This window comes from Oreochromis niloticus, linkage group LG2, assembly GCF_001858045.2.
Source record: "Oreochromis niloticus isolate F11D_XX linkage group LG2, O_niloticus_UMD_NMBU, whole genome shotgun sequence".
Classification (NCBI taxonomy): Eukaryota; Metazoa; Chordata; class Actinopteri; order Cichliformes; family Cichlidae; genus Oreochromis; species Oreochromis niloticus.
In genome coordinates this window covers 12653268-12675336 of record NC_031966.2, presented here as the reverse complement: position 1 = coordinate 12675336, position 22069 = coordinate 12653268, and the positions used below count along the sequence as shown (strand labels likewise).

The following is a 22069-nucleotide window of genomic DNA, read 5'->3' as shown; positions in this document are numbered from 1 at the left end:
ATAAGGAAAGCTACTGAATAAAAATGAAAAATGAAGAGATTAATCTTCTATGAGTGGAAAAAGCAAGGTAGAGTTGAGTGAAACAAAAAATGACCAAATAATATTAAATACCTAAATGTGCTTGTCTTACTTCTTTTGTTTACTTTGGAATTTAACATTAGTTAGCTTAGCAGCAAAGCAGCAGAGTGTGTCCCACTCTGCTGGTTGTGATGTGAATGAGTCAAGTGCAATATATTTTTTTTTTGTTAGTGTCAGATTATTTACAACATAATGGTGAGGAATGCTGGTTGGAGGACTCCCCTGTGAATTTTTGCCTAGGGCTCCAACAGACTCTAGAATAGCCACTACATGAATATATCAACAACAGGCATAACAACTCTGTGATATGCAGTACATTGGTATACATAAGGGGTTTTTTTATTCCCAAAACATAAAGGTGTAGATACACATCATTCCTGACAGTGGACCATGTATTCTCAGACCAACTGCATCACTGTGGTATCTCATGAGTTCTACAATGCCATCAGCAGGTGTTCTTTGGGTTTTACTAACCAGGCTGTCAAAAGGTTTCCACAAACTATCTGTTGACTCACTTGGTTTGGCTCCTCCTGCTGATGACTCCTGGGGTTTATGGGAGTCTGCAGTGTCATCAGGACATTTCTACACCTGTCAATCAAACCTAAGACAGAAGGTAAGCCATTTGTCCAAACTGGAATCAAATGGTCATGTGTTCTGAAAATTCACACTGGCTAAAAAAGCTCAAATCAAATCAAATCACTTTTATTGTCACGTCACATGTGCAGGTACACTGGTACAGTACATGCGAGTGAAATTATTGTGTGCGAGCTTCACAAGCAACAGAGTTGTGCAAAATACAATAACACGTACCTGCCAGTAAAAACTAAACCAGCTGGACATTGGCCTGAGGGCACGCCTTTAAATAATGCCTGACTCACACTCACACAATCTCATAACACTGCTCTGACAGAGGGCGACTTGCGCAGTTGTAGCTGTCTTGAGTTAGCGACGCCGCTGCAAGAGCAGCGCAGCTTTTGATGCTCCTGAATGTATCAGTGTTATGAGAGCGCTTTTGTAAGCTACATACCTCACTGGTAGTTCGCGTAGCAGGTGTGCGGGTTTCATAAGCTTTTACACTGGCAGCAAAGTAAGGACGTAATAGCTTCTCTTCAGGCTGTATTCTTTTCAAAAGACAACCCGCTGTCTGCTTGTGAGTTTGCACTGGCAGACACACAATGTTTCCAGCTAGCAGATACTCATGTCAAGGTACGTCAGCTAATAGCCGGTTAGCTAACATATTTCGAGCTTGCACTGTTTGACGTTAGGTACCGCTGTTGGACTTCACCAGCATTTTTTACTCTAGCATTTAGTAAGTAATTAAGTCATGAATATGTTTTCCTTGTTGTTAAATGCGTTTAGCAATTCTTTATACAAATGCTAAGCTTAGCATTAGCCCAAACAGCCTAGCACCCTCTCCTGTGTTAGCGTAAAGCTAATAAGTAGGTTAAAGTTGAACTAGTATATAGGTCAGTTGAAATGCGTCCTAAGCCTAAGATACATACACTGTTACGACTTTTCGGAGGTTTACGTACTTATTTTAAGGTCCCCTCATTGTTTTGAAGCTTAACAAGCTATTTATTAACGGGAGACCGATGATAAATCGCAGTCACGGGCTTATCTTTGCAGTAGTTAAAGAGTAGCTCTGCGAGCCTGGCACTTAGAAGTGCAGCAGCTGCGCAGGGTAATTACTTAATGATCTAATTGTTGATGTGTTTTGTTTCACAAGTCCTATCACTACATAAGAGGACTTATGAACTTGCCTAAACCCATAGGCTTTAACTATTTGTGCTGGTTGAAAGTCGTTTAATTTCTCTCTTATCTTTTTTAACCCACACAGGCTGAAAGCAGGCAAGTTAGATCAGTATTTTTGTTCACGTTACCACCAGCTGAAACTGGTCTTGACTGGCAGCTGTTTTCTGTCTTGCAGCCCGCAGATGTGTCAGGTTATTACAGAAAATAAAGACAGAGCATGCTACCCCTCAGCTCTACACAACACTACACAGAAGGGCATGCTCTACAGTGTCAACACCCCGCATTACCACACACTACACCATCCATCCTCGAGATAAAGATCCAAGATGGGAAGGTAAGCAACTTTGTTACAAGTTAATTAGAATCATCTGATTAATTACTTAGTTAGAAAATTATTTAAAAAAAATTAAACACCTTCTGCCCTCTGCATGGAGTCTGGTTTTTGCAAGAGTCACAGAATTGTGCCTGCTCCCAACCCCCAGGCTAAATGCTATTGAGTTATATGCTCCTGATAAGTCATTATTTTAAATCCATGCATTCAATACATTCAATCCACTGTACCCTCATCCTACCTTTGATGCAGATAAAGACTAAAATACTGGGTAGAAATCTTTTGTACAGCTTTCAAATTAAACTGCATACATACGTGTGAAAATCCATTTTCAGCTTTTTCTCCTAGTGTGTTTCCACATCGACAATCAGTTTTAAAAGTGTTTTTTTGCTTTTTAATAGCCCTTTTCTACTAGTACCTACTGGAATCGGATTGGCTTGACTCGACTCAATTTTTAGACTTTTCTATTAGGTGGTACTCAATTGTTATTGAAACCGCAGGTAGTGAAAAGGGGCTGTTATTGTCATCAGTTTCTCTCAGTATTTCATCACGCCTCTTGCACTCAGTCTTTCTGACACACATTTGAAAAGCAGTTTTGGCAGACTTCAGTTAGGTTAATGATTTAATGGATTTCGTGGCACACTGTATTTGTATATCTGTTAATTAGCAATTTTTACAGAGGCAGCTGTATTTGAGGAATCATTGGAATCTGGTGCTGAGTGCACAAAGCCAACTGCATGCAGCCATAATAAAAAGAAATCAAACTGAGTATACCCAAAGAGCAATTTCAGTGTGGATTTGGTATGCTAGGAAGGTTGAACTGCATTCTTTCATGCTTGTCAGCTCTTAAGCATGAATAAAACAATAAAACTATTTTTGTTTTTTGTGAAGTCTGATCGTTGTTCTAATATCATTTCCAATTTAAAGTTCACTGTGTTCATTTATTGCCATTCAGTAAATAGTTTTGTTGTTTATTTCACTTTAAGTGTTTTCTATAGCTACATTGATACCATAAATTCTCAATTTTTGGTTTGCGGTTGCATTACTTTGGCTTTAACCAAAGTAAGAGCATCTGGGAACACAGAGCTGCTATTTTCATTCTAGATATTTAAAACTAGCTAAGTACTGAGTGGCGTTCTCTTCCACATGTCTGATTCCCTGAGTATCTCTTCTATACTTAATGGTCTTTTTGCAGGTGTTGAAATGGAGAGGTTTGCAGATGAGGCAGATGTGGTGATAGTTGGTGGAGGTCCTGCTGGTCTTGCAGCAGCTATTCGTCTGAAACAGCTAGCCAACAAACATGAGAAGGAGCTGCGAGTGTGCGTTGTGGAGAAAGCCCCTCAGATTGGAGCACACACTCTGTCAGGAGCCTGTCTGGAGCCCAGTGCCCTTACTGAGCTCATTCCTGATTGGAAGGAGCGCGGGGTAAGTGACTTAAAAAACATTTGATTGATGTGTAGATGTTTTTGTACATTGTGTAAAACATGTGACATGACTGCATGTACAGAACGCTGTATTTAAAAAGGCAACATACTGTACATACTAGGGCTGGGCGATATATCGAGTTTTTTAAAAATATCGATATATTTTTATACGAGATATAAGATGTGACAATATCCTTTATATCGATATAGTCTGTTACGTTATAATTATAGTTGTGGAGCCACAAGTTTGCCTCTCTTTCGTCCACTTTTGTCTTTACACAACGTTACTCGACCTCGCCTCTCTCCTTAACTGAACACAACTCCCCCCCTATCGCTTCACCTGCAGGCAGCGACAAGATGGACACGGCAAATCTCCATTAATGAGTTACTGCGCATCGCCCCGTGCGTGGGGCTTTAAGGCTTCAACGTGTTAATGAGCTAACCACGCTAACGCCATGCAGCCCAGAGGGGCTGCACAGCCTAGAATCCTTTCATTCTCTCAAAAGTTGACTGCGCGCCTTTTGTATAAATTCTGGTTGTGCTTGATGACCGCGAACCGATTTTATGTGATACACAGCGCTCAGCAATCTGTCAAAAAATGTTTTAGTTCGACTTTGGTAAGCTACGGAGCTGCACCGCATGATGGATTGTCGGAGCATTACGGCTACCGAGGAGCCTCGCGGAGTAATACGTACTGTGCTTCAACGTAATATTACCGTATTGTGTGTGTATAAGGACCATAAATGGCACCTGTTAAGAGACATGGTTACGAAGCGGATTTCAAACTCCAGGTTGTCAGTCACGCAGTAGAAGTTGGGAACAGAGCAGCTGTGAAATCTGTATGTTATTATGCTCAGCGTCTTTTAGTTTACATTTTGACTGCACAATTGTGAGCTCTTTGTTATGCACAAAACAACATAGTTTTATTTATGGAGCATTATTATTTAATAAATGCTCATAATTTATTTTTGAGTAGTTTTTTTCATGTACATCTATGCTGTATGTTAATAAAAGTGCCTGTGTGACATCTGGGACACAGCTTTAACTAAGAACTCTCTTTTTGTTCTTACTTTATGGCTTTAAAAAAATATTGAGATATATATCTTATATCGCCATCCAGCTAAAAAATATCGAGATATGAATTTTGGGTCATATCGCCCAGCTCTAGTACATACTATCACATACAGTACTGTGCTGCATGGAGCCACCCCTTATTTCTTTATATTTTTCTAGGAAAACAGGAAATAAATGCAGCAGCTTATTAAATGTGCAAACATAGAAATACATGGAATACTGGAAAATACAGTTTATGAGGCAGAAACCGAATTTGTACAATTCTGTGAAGCTTGAAAAAAATGTTTGGTATGTTACAGTACAGTATAGGTATAAGACTGTAATTTTTTAAAACTTAGAAAGTGTTATAATTATTGTTTTAATATATTGTTAATGACTATAAATCCTTTGGAAGTCAAACCATCAATAATAGCTTTTGTACTACAGGCACCATTGAACACGCCGGTGACTGAAGATGTGTTCAGCATTTTAACAGAGAAATACAGAATCCCTGTTCCTATGATGCCAGGTAAAAGCCGCACGTATTAATTTTTAATAAAAATGTTATAATACTGTCTTATGCTGTATGTCTCAATATAGTACTGACACAAAGATATTTTGGTTAGGGTAACGTGGTTTAAGGCAGAAATCGGAATTGCACGAATTGGTAAATTGTGGGACCTTCTTGATTACACTATTTTGACCAAAAATATTTATGTAGTCAAAAACAGACTCATTCATTAATTGTATATTTGTGTATATAATTATGTTCATAAATTCTTAATGTTTTTTGTTTATTTGTTGTTTGTTTATTTTCTGTTTGTTTGTTGTTTACATGCTGCTTCATATAAAAATGTAAAAATATTTTTTAATCAAGTATCCGGTCTTTAAGTCTGACGTCATAAGCTGTTTCCGGGTCCAAACTCCACTTCAGGTCCCAAAGTCAAACAAACACTGCATCACCACTGAGAGTTACAAACTGTCTAAATTCTTTAGTCTTTAATAAAATGATCAGCATTGCTGCTTTACCAGGTGTAACAATTAAATTTATCATCCAGGCATCCATGAAAACAGAACTTATTAAATTTGACAGAGTTAGAAGTTAGCAGGAAGTTAGCTCGCTTGTTTCCACCTAAACATGATATACCATGTTCTGACTGAGAGATTTCGGAAAAAAATAAAACGTAATATAAACACAGTGAAGCTGAAGAGTGAGTGCCAACTTTTTTTACTTGATAAAAGATAACATGAGGGTTCCCGATGGTTAGGGACAAACATAATTTCAGGACAGGATGCTGTAAATGGACCAAACTTCAGTCAGGAGAACAACTGAGATAATCCATCCACAATACAAGGTTAGTCATTAATATACTGCTGCATGGGCTGGGCTGTAGTTACATGGTAAGGTGTTAAAAACTGAGCTTTAAAATGTGCTGCCAATGAATATTGGTAATAAAACTGAAAGACACCGACAGTGATCGCTGACTTTTTTTAAGGGGCTTTTAGATTAAATAGAACAAGATACAAACCATTAAAACATGTTAAAAACACAACTGCCTTAATAAACGCAGAGTAGTTTGGACCCTGAAGCAGGGTTCATACTTCATCACTTAACAACCAGATTATATCATTCCAAATCTTATGCTTGTTTCAGGCTGTCTACATGTCTTTTTACAGTAAATGTAATAAAAGACCTTCGAAAGTATAATAAACTATACTTCTGAACTCTGACAGTTTAGAAGTGTTTTAAATGTTTTTAGGGCACTTCACTTTAGAAAGTTTCATGCTAGGCTCACGAGGTGCATGAGCAAACTTGCCTAAAAGAAAATTGCACTATAAATATAAGGTGTGAAATTAAAATTCCAAAAGTCTAGCTGAGACAGTAGACTGGTTGAAACGCTAATGGTATTAGCCATTAGCCATCTAAAGGTTAAAGGTTAATTTTAAAGGGTCTTAAAATGGATTTTGACCAAAATATCTTAACAAAAAGACACAGAGGTTTACACTTGATATGTTTGTTTTTGTTTTGTTTTTTTAATTTTGGACTGAGATTGTCAAGTCCAAAGACTCTCTTAAAACCAGTAATTCAGCTTGTTGATAAAACTCTGGAGAATCCAAGGTGTTCACTTAGTCTGTGAATGACTTTTCTTACCATTCATAGGCCTGCCCATGCAAAATCATGGTAACTATATTGTCAGGATGGGGAACCTTGTGCGCTGGCTGGGGGAACAGGCTGAGGAGGTTGGTGTTGAGCTGTACCCTGGTTATGCTGCAGCTGAGGTGAGATGATCTTTGATTTTTCATTGATGCACTGTATGTCATTGGCATGCAAAACTTTTTGTGATTGATGTCTTGTCCACGAGACACAGTATCTGAGTTACCAGTGGTAGGATATTTACGAAGCTTGCTGAGCAGCTTGCTGATCTTTTTTTATACTCTTGAAATTGTTTGTTTGGCTTCTATTAGGTTATCAAGCTTAAAACTTGCTATTATTGCTTACACTACTGGTCTGGTTTTATGAGTTATAAAAGAATAATAAGAGACTGACATCACAAACCTTGTATGTCTTACTTTACATGATAGGCTTAAAGATGGTAGGAATTTACAGAATTATGAATGTATAGACATCCAGTTTTCAACCATCTCATTTAATTGAACATGCAGTGGTTAGTACTCTCTCAGTGTGTAAAGTGTTTATTGTTAACTCTGTTATGTTAAGGTTTTATTTCATGAAGATGGAAGTGTAAAAGGAATCGCCACCAATGACGTAGGCATTGCCAAGGATGGATCACCAAAGGTAATGTTCTGTGAAAAGTTCATCTAATAATACTGTTCCACTGTTGTCTTTGGTGTGTTAGCTTAATGAAAATTAGAACCATTAGGGGGTTTCTGGTAATCTACACATGAATAGCTTTGGTTTATCAGGTCTTTATGTTAAGGCTATATAAAACAAACAGAACCATCAGGCATAAAAATATGCAGTTTCTTTATTTATACTTGGGGAAAAAGATGTACAAAACAGTATAGCGCATTATATATGTTGTTTTTGTTTCATACGGTTCATGTAGAAAATCTTATTTGGCTCTGAGAGTGTAGGGTTTGATCTATTTCAAGGGTTTTTTCCCCCCATTCTGCATCATTAGTGTCTACATAAAAAGCAATTCAGTGTTTGTCACCAGGACAACCTAACTATTCTCTGTAATATATTCAGTTACTTGTCTTTCATCCATGAATCCTCCTCCTCTTTTGCATCAGGATATTTTTGAGAGGGGAATGGAGCTCCATGCTAAAGTCACGTTGTTTGGTGAGGGCTGTCACGGCCACTTAGCCAAGCAGCTGTACAAGAAATTCAACCTGCGTGAAAACTGTGAACCCCAAACCTATGCCATTGGCCTGAAGGAGGTAAATACCATACGCTGTCTTTATCAGTTTAGTATTTCAAGACTGGATGACATTGTGGTTCTATAAGCATAAATAAGAAGTCACTATAAGCTTCAGGCTTCTTCGGGCTTGTGGTTGCTCTAAATGCTCAGTTTCAGACTTTTTTTTTTTTCTATTCTTGTCTGTTTATGATTCTGGTAATATGGTCATCACAGGATCACAGCACTGGCTCTAGCCACAAACCTTTTGTTTTCGAGAGACTGTCAATCAGAATAAAGCCATTGTTATAGGTGGCTTCAGCTTGCAACAAAAGAGGGAGTCCACTCAAGTTTATTGGGGTTTAACTGGTTTATTTACAAAGGAAAATGCAATGAGTTGTTTGATGTGTGTGCTTACATGAGTGAATGGTGAGTCTGTCCATCAGCCTAGAAGTATGACTGCCATATTGAGGAGAGGTCGATAGTCTAGGATACAATCAGTCCCTGACAATAACAAGCTGGGCTAGGCCTCCTTAGCTATGACTTACAAAGACAAACTGACAGGAGGATGATGACAGTTGGGTTTAAAGGAAGAGGTGCTAAAACAGAAAATGGTTGAACTGAGGCTCTTTACCAAGGCCTAGGATAAGATAAATAATTACCATTTTCAACTTTGAGTTATGCAGAGTTACTAAAGGTTATAATATGGCACTGTAATACTAAAGGAATAAAATAGTAAAGATACGTCACGCTTTGTAACGTCTCATTTGTCTTTGTTTTTGTGTCTTTTGTCGTAAGCTGTGGATGATTGATGAGAAGAAGTGGAGGCCAGGCAGAGTGGAGCATTCTGTGGGTTGGCCCCTGGACCGAAACACGTATGGAGGATCCTTTCTGTATCATCTAAATGAAGGAGAGCCTCTAGTGGCCTTGGGCTTTGTTGTGAGTGGTTTTGTGCACATTTTACCAATTCATACATGATAGCTGGATGTTCCATGCAGTAAAAAAAATCTCAGGATATTGTTTGAGCTCTTCAATAAAGGCTTTGGCATTTCACATTATTAGTTTTTATTATTCAGTCTGTAGAGTATGAATAAATAAAAGCAATTCATTCTCAACATTCATTCTTCCAACTAGATCATATTTGTTGTAGGATTACATATTATGTCTGTGTACTGTATCTAATGTAGAGATAATTTGAAATTTAAATTGCACATGTATCATGCTTCTAGCAATAAACTAAGAAAAAAAAGGTTCTCAAAGCAACCCTGATGTGATCACAGCTTCTGCACACATGCACCGAGACAGTTGATATCTCTGGGTTTTGGTTTTTTGCAAATTTTCTCCAGCTCTGTCAGACTGGATTATGAAGCTCTCCACTGGTCATTAATTGAGTTCATTTTGCATTTCATTTTACCACCAAAAGACACGCACACAGTTTCGCTTGAGGCTGATCTCATATTTTGTCCTGATTGCGTGATGCCATTTTGAGTCGTTAACTGGATATTCAGAACTACTGCCATAAATGCCAGGCAGGTTTCACATCTATGACCAATGCCTTTCATGTGCAGTCAGTGAATGTGGCCACACATCAAGCACAGAGGAGTCTGTTTCCATATTTGTCACGCTTTAATCTTTACCCTCATCCTTTTTCAGACAACTCAACACAAGGTGACCTTGTGATGGACATTAGAAGTCCTAGTATTTTCTGCTTCAACATCCACTGTGAGCTTTCATACCCAAAAACTTCGTCCCATAGTTTCACTCTGGAACTTTCAAAAAAGTTCAGTATAAAGTTCAGAGTGATCTGAACAGGTACAAAAATAAGTAGGGTCTCTATTTTAAGTTGAAATGAACTGGCAGGCACTGACTGGTGGCAGAAAATGTTTTCAGCCTGAATTTGTCTTCAATGATTGTTTTGTTTTGTTTTTTCCGCTCAGTCAGTTGAAGTTACAATTTCTCTCACATCAGGTTGGTTTAGACTACACCAATCCTTACCTGAGCCCATTCAGAGAGTTCCAACGCTGGAAGCACCATCCCTTCGTAGCTCCCACACTGGAGGGAGGCCAGAGGATTGCATATGGAGCCAGGGCCCTGAATGAGGGAGGATTTCAGGTATGTTTGTACTCTGCGTAATTGCGTCATTCAAAAAAAAATGCTCACATTTGTCTGAGTGAACAAAGTATTTGTGATTTAATGCAAATTTCACCTTCGGTAGTGAATTATTATGAATGTCCAAAGAATGAGTACAGCACATCACAAGATGTACATCACAACTTAGGTTTACTCTAAGGACTGTTTTAGTTCATTAATTAAAGTCATGAGCAATCAAGAGTAAACAAATTAAAGTTGTTAACTCCATATTAACAGCAAACAACAACAAACAATTGATTAGGTTTATTATGTTGTACTGTAGCAATATTCTGTGTTTGGTTATTAATTGTGTAAAGCATTTGCATTTATGAGTCTGTAAAGTGGTTGTCTTGATTTTTCTCTTTATGATTCCTTCCTGGTCAATTTGAATGTTAGTATTAGTGTATTTTAATAATAAAGGGTCTGAAAAGAGATTGGGTAATATCACTTGAGCAATCAGAGATGGAGAGGACAAAAGTAGAATAGTATTGCTACCATTCTCATAACAAAAGTGAAGGCTAAACAGTTCAGACTCTCAAACACAGCTTTTTAACTAGTAATAATTGTCATTTGTTTTCCATGGGGCAGGGTTTTTGAGCCACATGCAGCTCTTTTGTCCATTTTCCATGGCTCCCTCTGGCTTTTAACATAAACACTAGATGGCTAAGTTGTTACCCTTGGTAACTGCCTTAACTGTGTGCGGACCAGTTGTGCTTAATGTGGTTAAAGAAAGCGGTAAAAAATGTTCAACATTACTATATTGACCAAGCATTACATTCTACTTGTACAAGTGCTGAACAAGTAGGGCTGTGCGATATGACCAAAATCTCATATCCCAATATAAGACATTTATCGTCCTGACAACGATATAAATGACAAAAATTTTACATTTTCTGTAAATTCTGTGAATCTCGGGCAACTCAACTTGCGTGAAGTGTTTCCAGCTGGGCGTCCTTTACCTGGAGTCGAGTGTTTAAACCGATGCATGAAACGATACATTTTTAGACATAAGTTGTAACGGCCACCGTTTTCTTTCAAAGTTTGAGTCTAAGGTTTATTTTTTAGCACCTGACGGCTCTTTTTTGCTTCTCATCCGTAAACTCTCTGCATACTCTTTCATGTGATTCAGTTTATTTTGAAAAGTCTCAACAGGATCTTGAGTTTTATTGTGAAAGGTTTACATGGAAAACAAACAAGCGGACATCGGAGCCACGCCACGACAACACGTAAAAACAGGTGCTTGTCCGTCCGTAGTGTGGTTATATTAAATATAAGAGAAAGACAGAACTTTAAGAAATTAATATAGCCACTACAGTGACCATCAAAACGATGAAAAAATATTGCTGTAAACAGTTTATTTTACGACACCACGAAACAAACGATAGCGTAATAGGAAACGATAGACGTTTTTATATCGTCATCCAATATATATCGTTATATCGAACAGCCCTATGAACAAGGTGAAAAGTTAACACTGCTCTAATCCATATGTACAGCAAAAGTGATCACCTGGGGTTTTCATATGGCAGAAAAAAATAAATAAAAAATATATGACTGCTCAGCCACTCCTCATTCACATAGACAGGAAAGCTGGGGCCTTTGCTCATCCCTGAGGGGGTTTTACATAAATAGATGCCTGAATATTAATTAAGTCTTACTTTGTCATGGGCCAGAAATGTGTTTAGACATAGTGACACATTTTCCCAGGTTACATCTGATTAAATGGCCAAATTCAAAAAATCCAATTAAAAGTTTACTTAAAAGTAGAACAGAAGAAAGTTAAGCATGAACTACTTCCTGTTTCTTTTCAGTCCATCCCAAAGTTGACTTTCCCTGGAGGACTGCTGATCGGCTGCAGCCCCGGTTTCATGAATGTGCCAAAGATCAAAGGCACCCACACAGCAATGAAGAGTGGCATGCTGGCTGCTGAAGCCATTTTCCCCAAACTCACAGCAGAGACTCTGGACTCGGAGACAGCAGGTACAGAGTTTGAGACCTAGCAATGATCATGGTAGCTACAGTACCTGTATGTATTACATTTACTCAGTCATGGGATGTTGAGGATTCTAGCTCTCTAAATCAAATTCTGAAACCACATAAAGAAGATAACATAGCATTAAAGAGAGGCCCTACAAACCTGGGTTACACAAGATTGAATGGCAGGTAGCAGTTCTGAAAGGCTGAAAAGGTCAGGCAATAAAGGCTTATGAGTTTTCAATACACCATGAGAAAACTTCTTTCCTAAGGGGGCATCATCTTTGTGCTCAAACTGGAGGTGCATCAATCAGGGAACTGCAGTATCAATAAAAATGTCAAGTGTAAGCAGTTTCAAGGATCATGACTCACTTTCAGAAAGGACAGAATTCATTGACAACGATTTATCACAGGTTCAACCTAACCAAAAGGGAAATAATATACACTTGCCTACACAAAACCTTTGCTTAGGCAACAAAATGGATCTCGTGAGCATAGTGCTTACTCAGTTAATAAAGGTTATGTTTCAAATCTTATACGCTGGAAAGGAGACACTTTTTAAATGGTTAGTTAACCAAATTGCAGGGTTCGTACGGGTGCTTGAAATCCTTGAAAACGCTTGAATTTTAATATTGTCTTTTCAAAGTTTGAAAAGTGCTTGAATTTCAGACGTGGTGCTTAAAAGTGCTTGAAAGTGTAACTGTGTTTCATTCACCACAAATAACTATCTGATTGAATAGTTTTCTTATCAGATAGAGAAAAAAAATGTAAAAGCAAAATTTCTCCGCCTGGGCTGCCTTGCACCTCTGTCTGTTTGAATGTGTGACCCCACCCCTCCCCCTAACAGTTGGGGATGAGTGCGCTAACATACCTGGAGGTTGCTGTTTTAATGAGTGTTTGATGGAAAATGACAGTGGCGGAGTTTGCGCTCTCCAGTCGCATGATAGGTTAGTCCTAGTAAATAATTTTCCAGTACGTGTACGTTACACATGCTGTTTTTTAAAATTATTATTATTTTGCTAGCTATCAAACTCGCTGGAGAAATGATTGAAATGAGTGTGATGCAATACGGCAGAGCTATTATACAGTTAGTTATGGCATGGAGATTTATGGAATATGCTGTGAACTTAGCTAACATTACTTAGCAGTAGCAGGAATATGAGTTACTTTACTCAAGTGAAAGCTTTAAACATTAGCCCGTTACATCACTAGCTAACTTAAGGCTTTCTGATTAACCCTCTGGGGTTGACGGACCTAGAGATGTCGAACGAAAAGTGTAGACTTCAAACTATATGTCAAGAGATTTATTCTAAATGACACTTCTTCAGCTGAGAGTCTAAGAGTGAAGACACACACGCTGCAGTTTTTACTTGCAAGGGCGGTCACAGAACGCTCACACCAGAGTGGGGGCCCTGTGATGTGCGCTCTGTTCTTGCACTTGTCTTTATTTATACACAAGAAAAATGAATACATTTGTTCGGGTGTGTGTGTGTGTGGGTGTGTGTGGGTGTGGTCAGAACTGCTTGTTCAACTTCTTACTATCGCTGTGGGAAGACTCAGATAGAAATATCAGAACACGTTTTATAAAGAACAATCAGTTCTAAGCAAGGAAAAGGTCATCATGCAGTGTTCTATCATCAATAAACTTATATCACTAAAAGCTTATACTGACTACTCAGTACAATTTTCCATTGACACTATATACCAGTTTTTGAATTGTGTTGATTGGCCACGTAAAACCAGAGTTACCATAAAAAAAATACACGCAATGTTTTTTTCTGAATAAACAGTAAAAACCGCATTTCTATGCTAGCGCTATAGAAAAAGAAAAGAAAAAAACACTCCTTCCCTATTGGTGGAAAAATGTACCGTGTCTACCAATCAAAAAATGATATGGTAAAATGTGGCATTTGGTTGTTTAGGAAGAGGGGGAAGTTTTAGGAGTGACACCGGCGAGTGAGCGAAAGAAAGAGAGAGCGAGTTTTGATAGGTGATAGATTTGTGACGTTTAGCATGTTTGGAGTCTCAACTTAGTGTGTTGTCTTGTGTAGTTAGTGTGTAGTGTAGTTGTTATTTTGTTTTGTGTGTCAGTTCTAGTAGTGAATGTCACAGTTGCTGCAAAAAAGCCACCAAAGGCAGATTGCAGTGTAAACGCTGTCTCCACATGGAAAACAGGAGTGACACACATGCTGTCAGACCTGCAGGGTTTATCCCTGTGCTGTTCTCCTCTGTCTTATAGTGGACACAAACTATTTGTTTGGAGTTGCATAAATAATTTGTGTGCCTTCTTATTTGATGCAGAACACCTGATTGTTCTGTAAATAGTTTTAAATTGATATATAAAAAACGTCTGAGCCTTGGTTGCATTTTTAGGTAAATAGTACCATATAACTTTGTTGTTTGCAAAACTCATGCATATTTTTTAAAATGTACAATTTCTATTTGGATTTCAAGTTATGAAAATGATTCGTTAAACATGTTTGTGGTTTTCACAGTCAAAAATATAACTTTTTTCTACTTGTATTTTAAATTTTGTCTGATTAGATCAATTGTCAAAACAAGAAGAAAACAGGCAAGATAAATAGTTTTTAAAGGTAAAATATAGAGGCCAAATCAAAAGTTGTCAAAAACGACCAAAAAGCTAGGCTATGAGCAAAGTTGTCACCAAGGACTGTTTATATTTGTGTGTATTGCTGCAGCTTTTTAAAGTATTAACTTGGTGCCTTTGGGTGACATAATGGTAATATGAGGGACCGATCCATATGGTCACAAAGAATAGCCACTTGTTTCTGTGCTACCAAAGTTCCCCGGCTTTCATTCAAAATGTGTTTATCGTCAGCACCTACACATTAAACTACTTAAACATTATTAATGGCTTCAAGCTCACACTGAGACCTGTGGGACACTAAGAGAAAAAGTTTTATTGGGAATTAACTTAAAAAAAAACAAACAAACGTCTGTCTCCTATTTTTTGTGTCATACAGGAAAGAAGCATCAATATCTGATGAGAAGACTTATTTCTTTTTTGTTATTTTTCAACAGGAGATGAATATCTCTTAACAAGTTGATTTGGTCACATTTTCACATCTTAATTCTTAAGTGAAATGTGCATTTTGAGTTTATACACTATATGCATATAAGGCGACCGTTTCCTTTTGCAGTATTTTTGTGTTTTTCTATGTCTTAACAAAAGGGGAACAAAGGTGTTGAAGTTAACCTAGGACTTCAACAGCAACCTTTAATACCCAAAGAGCCATTTGGACCCGGTTTCCACGCAAACGAAAACACTGGCAGCCACAAATACTTTTTGACATCTAGGATGAAGATAACACTGTATATATTTGTTTTTTACCTTTATGCTTTGTGTGAACAACTAAGGTGTGTTGCTTAGGAAATCCATGAAGTACTACAGAGAAAATTACATTTTATTTATGTAATTAACACATTTTGAACTCTTAAATATAACAAAAGGAAAGACACCCAGCTGAACTAAAATGATCCATATGTGAAGTGAAATGGATGCATATAAGGCGACCGTTTTCTTTTGCAGTATTTTTGTGTGGTGCGTTTTTCTATGTCTTAACAAAAGGGGAATAAAGGTGTTGAAGTTCACCTAGGATGATTTGTTTTAATTTTCACATGGTCTTACTGAGGTGATATGAATTGAAACATGCCTTCTTTTTTTTTTTTTTTTTTTTTTCTTTTTTTTTGGCGGGGTGGTAAATGTGCTGGAAAAGCTTGAAAAGGGACCTTGAAGGTGCTTGAAAGGTGCTTGAATTTTACCCTGAAAAAGGCGTATGAACCCTGAAATTGCTGTTTTTGCACCTAATGGTAGTGCCCTGTTGAGATGGTTGCAGATGTACATGTAAGGGTTTGGTTTAACATTGTTTTGTTCATGTTCATTCAGCCTAAAGTCCTTAAATTTTTTGTTGTTAATTATCAATTCTATTTTATTATTTCTCCCCATTAGGGCTTCATGTACCTGAGTATGCTGAGAACCTGAAGAATTCTTGGGTGTGGAAGGAGCTGTACGCAGTAAGAAATATTAGGCCATCATTCCACAATTACTTTGGCCTCTACGGTGGTATGATCTACACTGGCATTTTCTATTGGATCTTTAGAGGAAAAGAGCCTTGGACCTTAAAACACTGTGGTGAGTACTGCAGAGCATATTCTTTATTTTAGGGCTGCAGCAATTCGAGTAATTTGATAATAAAAAATTCCCAACACATTTTTTGCTTAGATGCTTCGATTAACACATGGCTTTGTAGCGCATCATTGTCACCATGAAAACGTGAGAGTTCTAAACAATTATAAGATCTCTTTTCAGCAGCACAGAAACTTTGCATCAAAGCACGGGGCAAACTTCAGATATGCTCGCTTTTCTTCATTTTAGATACTAAATTCTCCTTTAAAGGCGTAAAGAAAAACTCACTCTTCGCTTGTCTTCTTCACACTTACAAGCACAAAGCACAAAAACTGAACATGAACACACAACAAATCTACCTCATCAGAGAGTACTTGAGAGTATTTATATATTTTTTCCATCCATCCATTAATTCTCTTCCACTTATTCTAGTCGGTGGAGCTGGAGCCCATCCCAGCTACCATAGGGTGAGAGGCAATGCAATGTTTTAAATTTTTAAAACATTGCAATTTCTAAAATAGAAAACCAATGAGCAGTTCATTTAGAAAGACCTGTGTTTTTTCTCTTTTGAGTATTTAATATTGCTCATTAATAAGACAAAAGTATTTCCTATCCAATTATGTGATTTATAGATTACTTGATCACTAAAATAATCGGTGGCTGCAGCCCTACTTTAACTCTTTACCAGGCTGTACAGACACTCTTATGTCCTCAACAGAATTCTTAGTAGCAAAACTGCATTTATCATGGGACGAGGAGGATTTGTTGTGGATAAAGAAAACATTTGATAACAAGTGTCTTGTTTGATATTTGCGATAATGAGGCAAAAAAAAAAAAAAAGAGGTAGAAAAATGGGGGGGAAATGGATTCAAAATGGATTCATGCTGAAGTGTAATTTTCTGTTTTCTGCAATTTTTTATTGCAACTATTTATGGTGTTAATTCTAAAAAAGCCTACATGTGTAAACATTGAAAATAAGAAAAAGTCTGCCAGTGACCTTGACTTAATGTGCAAAGATTGCAAAGTGGACTATTGTAGGTTTTCCACTGTGTTCAAGTTTGTTGCTGCAGACCGACAGAAACAGCAAAATACCAGTGGTTTGTCTTTACCTGAGGTCTGAGGTTATCTTATCCTAGTGGATAAATCAGCATTTTGTGACCAACTCTGCAAAATCTTTCTCAGGTACTGATGCAAACCAGCTGAAACCAGCTAAGGAATGTACACCGATTGAGTACCCCAAGCCTGATGGCAAGATAAGCTTTGACCTGCTCTCCTCTGTGGCGCTGAGTGGGACCAACCATGAGGGGGACCAGCCCCCACATCTTACCTTAAAAGATGACAGCATCCCGGTCGCCAGGAACTTGGGTATTTATGATGGACCCGAGCAACGTTTCTGCCCCGCAGGTAATGCCACTACAGTCCCTAAAGAGAATTGCAACATGTTTTCCACATAGTAAAGTAAGTGAAGGTGAAAACTGAGTTCTTGCATACATATCCACATCAAATTAAACAGGGCATGTTAACATTAGTAACTCAGAAGCAATGCGCTTAGAGGGCAGAGTTACATAATCTAATCCTTGTAGTTTAAACATAAGTCACCTTGACATTCACTCTGTTCAGAAAAGCAAACCAAACACTTGTACCTGAAAACTGGAACCAGCAATGATTTAGTTCTTTGATATGTTAAATGGTCAGTGCTTTATCAGAATTGCTCTCATTTAGTGTTCTCTTAAACCAGTTATGAGTAGTTGTTTCGCCAAACATGGAGCACACATGTACTAGTTAGCATTGTTACCTCACTAGATTTAAACATCCAGGTTGGTTGGGGGCTTTTGAGAGTCTTAATGTTCTCCTGTAAGTTTTCGTTGAGTGCTCCAGGTTTCGCTCCTGTTACATTAATTCAAAGATGATGATTAGCCGTGCCACAGGCTAACAAACAGCCCAGTTTGAGTCCTGCCTTTCACTTGACTTATGCAGGCATAAGCTCCAGCCCCACCATAACCTCTTTCTTTGAATTATTAACAGTGGAGACCTTGACCTCTAAAGAAGAGATTCAGGCCCCTCTTTTACCCTCCAAGGAAGAGTCTCTCCTAATCAATAAAACATTGTTCTCAATTTATCACCTTTGTCTTAAAGTGAAACATCTCTATCCTGGTTTTACTAGTCTGAAAATGATGTGACTATTCCTGTGAGCATCCTACTCAATAGATCTTGAACACAGTTGAATACCTTTTAGGAGATTTTGGACCAGTGAATTATGAAGCACTACCCGCAATGATTAAAACAACAAATGAAGTAAAGTCTAGTAGTACATCACTCCAATATAGTTCCCGAGAGTTGTACATTCAATTCCAAGGCTCATTGAAGATGTTCTGATGGGTTAATGTCTTATTGAGAACTTAAGCTATTTTGACATATGCAGGCTTTAATGGCATAAATGTTGGGTGCAGTAAGCTCAGATATTAGCTGAATGCCTGTGTGATATCACATTGCGGTGATGTGCAAAAGTAGCAGCTAATATGATGTCCTCTTGTTTGCTGCTTCTTACAATTTCTTTCCAGGAAACTTCCACACCTTAACCACAGGAAGTTAAAAAAAAAAAAAACACCCAGGTTTACCAATTCCTTCTGTGTGCTACATGTGGAAAAAGGCAGCTGTCAAAAATCTTGTATCCTGATTTTCTTTTTCTTCCCCAAAAATATTTTAAGGTCATTTGCAAAAACTGACAGACTGTAGATTTCTATAGGTGCCCTAGGTTTTGTTTGCACACCAGGCAAAGTTGCAAGCAAGTTAAGTATTTTTAAAAAAAGAGAGAGAGTTGAGACCAGCATTCCTGGGTATCTCTGTGGTAATGAGTAACATTTTCTTGTTTTTAAAAGCTTCAACCTCCGTTTAAAACCAAATCTCACAACAAATGTAATGACATTATTATCAGTAGGTTTAGGGTATAAGTGAGTTTGTTTATTAAGCCAGGCAGACAGGCTCAGGTTCTGTGTGTTTATCTCTCTTTAAGTGAAGCTAAACTCATTATTCTGTCTCTCAGACTGTGGCTCCATTTGAATTCTCTGGAAACTGAAACTTAATGATGTGAAGTCTACGAGAAGCAAAATGCAGCACAAGTTGAGACCCACAGACGCAAGCCCTAAAGAGCAGGGGAGACTGGATATGAAAGGCCAGCAGTTACATTAATACCCCTGTACACAGTGCAGCTTTAGGTCAGCAAGGTCCAAATTTTTTTTAATAGTTTTGGGAATACCAAGGTTGGCTGGTGAAAAGCTGCAGAAAACTAACACAGCTTAAATCTATTACTTGCTCCCAACCTTAGAGCCTATAAACTATCCTAGAGGTTGACAAGATGTGTGTGTTTGTTGTTTTTGTGGAGTATAATCAGTCAGCCTTACACTGTTCCATATAATAAGGCCACAAAATCTAGAACCTGCTACATGTTTAAAATTTAAAATGTAGTTGCAGAAGCACTGTTAGGTTTTGCCCTGCACTCATCATTACCAGTTTCAGGCTGTTGTTTGGAGGCTGAAATTATTAAATTATTATATTTACCACAGCCTACATTCATCTGGGCACAAACACTCATTAACCATGATTAGTCTAACTAATTTTGCAAGCAGGCATTAGGAATATGGTTTTTAAAAAATCTACAACTTTGCCATCACTGTGTGCACCTTTGGTCTTTGTCCTCTATCCATCCATCATCTTCCACTTCGTTCAGAGTAGAAGTGGGGCTGGAGTCTGTCACTGGGCTTTATAGGGTTTGGTAATAGTTAGGTCTATGTGCTATTAAAATTAAAGCAGGGAGCAGTAATGTAACTAGGAGATGGGGAAAATTAGATTTCCTGCTGAAAACCTGATTAAACTATCAACTTTTACTCGCATTATTTCATCTTGTTAACCTTTGTGGTAGAAACAAAACATTATTTTAACGAGTGAAAAAAATAACCAATTTTAGCTAATGGTCCTTCCTACATTTAATAAATTAGAAATCTTTTTAAACTTGTGAAAATAAAACCCCACAACATTAAGAGATTTTGCCTGCAGGTGGGGCAACCATTAAAAGAAATACCTGAAGCAGACATAGTGACTTGACTATTTTCAGAAAGCAACTTTACACTGACCTATGAGTCATTCGTGTATAACTCAAGGGATGAACTTGGCAAAGAACCAGTTTTGAAATAGGATATTTCTTATACCAAGAAAAAAAAAAAAAAGTGTAGCTGTAGATAGCTCTTAGTGTGTCCAGACTATCTGGCATTGCTTGTTCCAGCTTCTTTAAATGCCAAATAGTGTGCTCTTTGCTATCATCCAACTACACTTCTCCAGTCCAAATGATGTATGCTGTAGGCTGCCGCTGTAGTGTAGATCAGTTATTCTCACACTCAACACTTTCTTCTATCGCATTTGGGGTGACGATATCTCCCCCCTTTGACCTGTTGTCTTGGCTCCCCCTGGCAGTAGCACTGGTTCCTCACATTTATCTCACTCATTTCTGGGGTCGGGTGGGGGATCTAGGACTACTGGATACAGACACCCCCAGGCGGGAATCAAACTCCCACTCCCAAACCCAAGACACTACGTTATCCAGCTGCTACAATACCTAGCATAATGGATAATGGCTGGTCTTACTTGGGCTAAATTAAAAAAGGCATAAAAACAGACTCACTGTAAAAACATACTGAACTAGTCATTGCCCATAAAATATTTTATAATTGACCTCATCGCATTCACTGAATGGACACATTTTAGGAAAAGTCATAAAATTTAAGTGTTGGTGTTTTATTTCAACTTCTACAAGATTTTTAAAATGCAAGGGGGTCTGTTCTAGCTAAAGCAGTTCTAGTGTTAAGAAATAGGAAATAATATGCAGACCTGAAAGACACATCTGGTCCTTTAGTTGATCGATGGACTGTTTGATGAAGCCTTAGCAGAAGAAAAGGCTGAAAGATGCCGGATTACACAAACACTGGACTGAAAAATCAGTGGCAGCTGGTCTTAATGATTGTCAATATATACAGGGGAGGTCAGGAGAGAGTACAACAGTGTCTACAGCCATCTGTCACATTTGGGGATCCTGTCAAAACTGATGAAATTATGAATGCAGACATGTACTGTCAGATTTTGATCCACCATCTGGAAAGAATGTAACAACGGCTTCTTCATTCAGGATGACAGTAATCCCAAACATGCTGTCAGAGGGGTAAAAGCAAGCACCTAGACAGATAGAAAACTATCAGTGCAGCAACCATAAAACTATAAAAAATGGAAACTATAAAAGGAAGAACTCCTCAGTATCCATGTAAAGATTTAATATAAAAAGTGTCTCACATAGAGATAACCATGTCATTACGTCATTCAAACAGCTTTTCTTCTGGATCTGTTTTCTAACTCATTTACTCTCTCTCACCCACAAACACTCAGGTGTGTACGAGTATGTTCCCCTGGACACAGGTGATGGGATGAGGTTGCAGATTAATGCTCAGAACTGTGTCCACTGTAAGACCTGTGACATCAAGGACCCGAGCCAGAACATCAACTGGGTTGTGCCCGAGGGTGGTGGCGGACCAGCCTACAATGGAATGTGACCATCTTGGGTGTTTTTCTACTTTTTGTGTTGAAAGATTACTTGAGTATGGAAAATGTGCCTGAGTATATAGAGCTCAAGTAACTATGTAGTTATTTGAGGGTACTAAAAAGGACAAAGGATGTTTAAAAATTTGATATTGGAGAAATCATTTTGCAGGGCCGTGTAAAACTGAAGTCAGAATTTGCAGTTTTTGCTGCTTTGGAGGCATTTTAAAGTGTTTTGTTT

The 22069-nt window shown here is 38.0% G+C and overlaps 1 protein-coding gene across 2 annotated transcripts; it reads left to right on the top strand.

The window, feature by feature from the left end:
• Positions 1 to 593: 593 nt before the first annotated feature.
• On the top strand, positions 594 to 21989 carry etfdh (electron transfer flavoprotein dehydrogenase). Of its 2 annotated transcripts, none has more exons than XM_005467251.4 (13): positions 594 to 691; positions 2006 to 2164; positions 3357 to 3586; positions 5086 to 5167; positions 6800 to 6918; positions 7358 to 7435; positions 7894 to 8040; positions 8796 to 8936; positions 9966 to 10109; positions 11939 to 12107; positions 16072 to 16254; positions 17431 to 17652; positions 21679 to 21989. In XM_005467251.4, the coding sequence occupies exons 1-13, from the start codon at positions 631 to 633 to the stop codon at positions 21840 to 21842; spliced, it is 1899 nt and encodes a 632-aa protein (XP_005467308.1). In that variant the 5' UTR covers positions 594 to 630; the 3' UTR covers positions 21843 to 21989. The 2 variants fall into 2 exon arrangements, with proteins under 2 accessions (XP_005467308.1, XP_003443391.1); XM_003443343.4 differs by lacking the exon at positions 594 to 691 and adding an exon at positions 964 to 1284.
• The last annotated feature ends 80 nt before the right edge of the window (positions 21990 to 22069 follow it).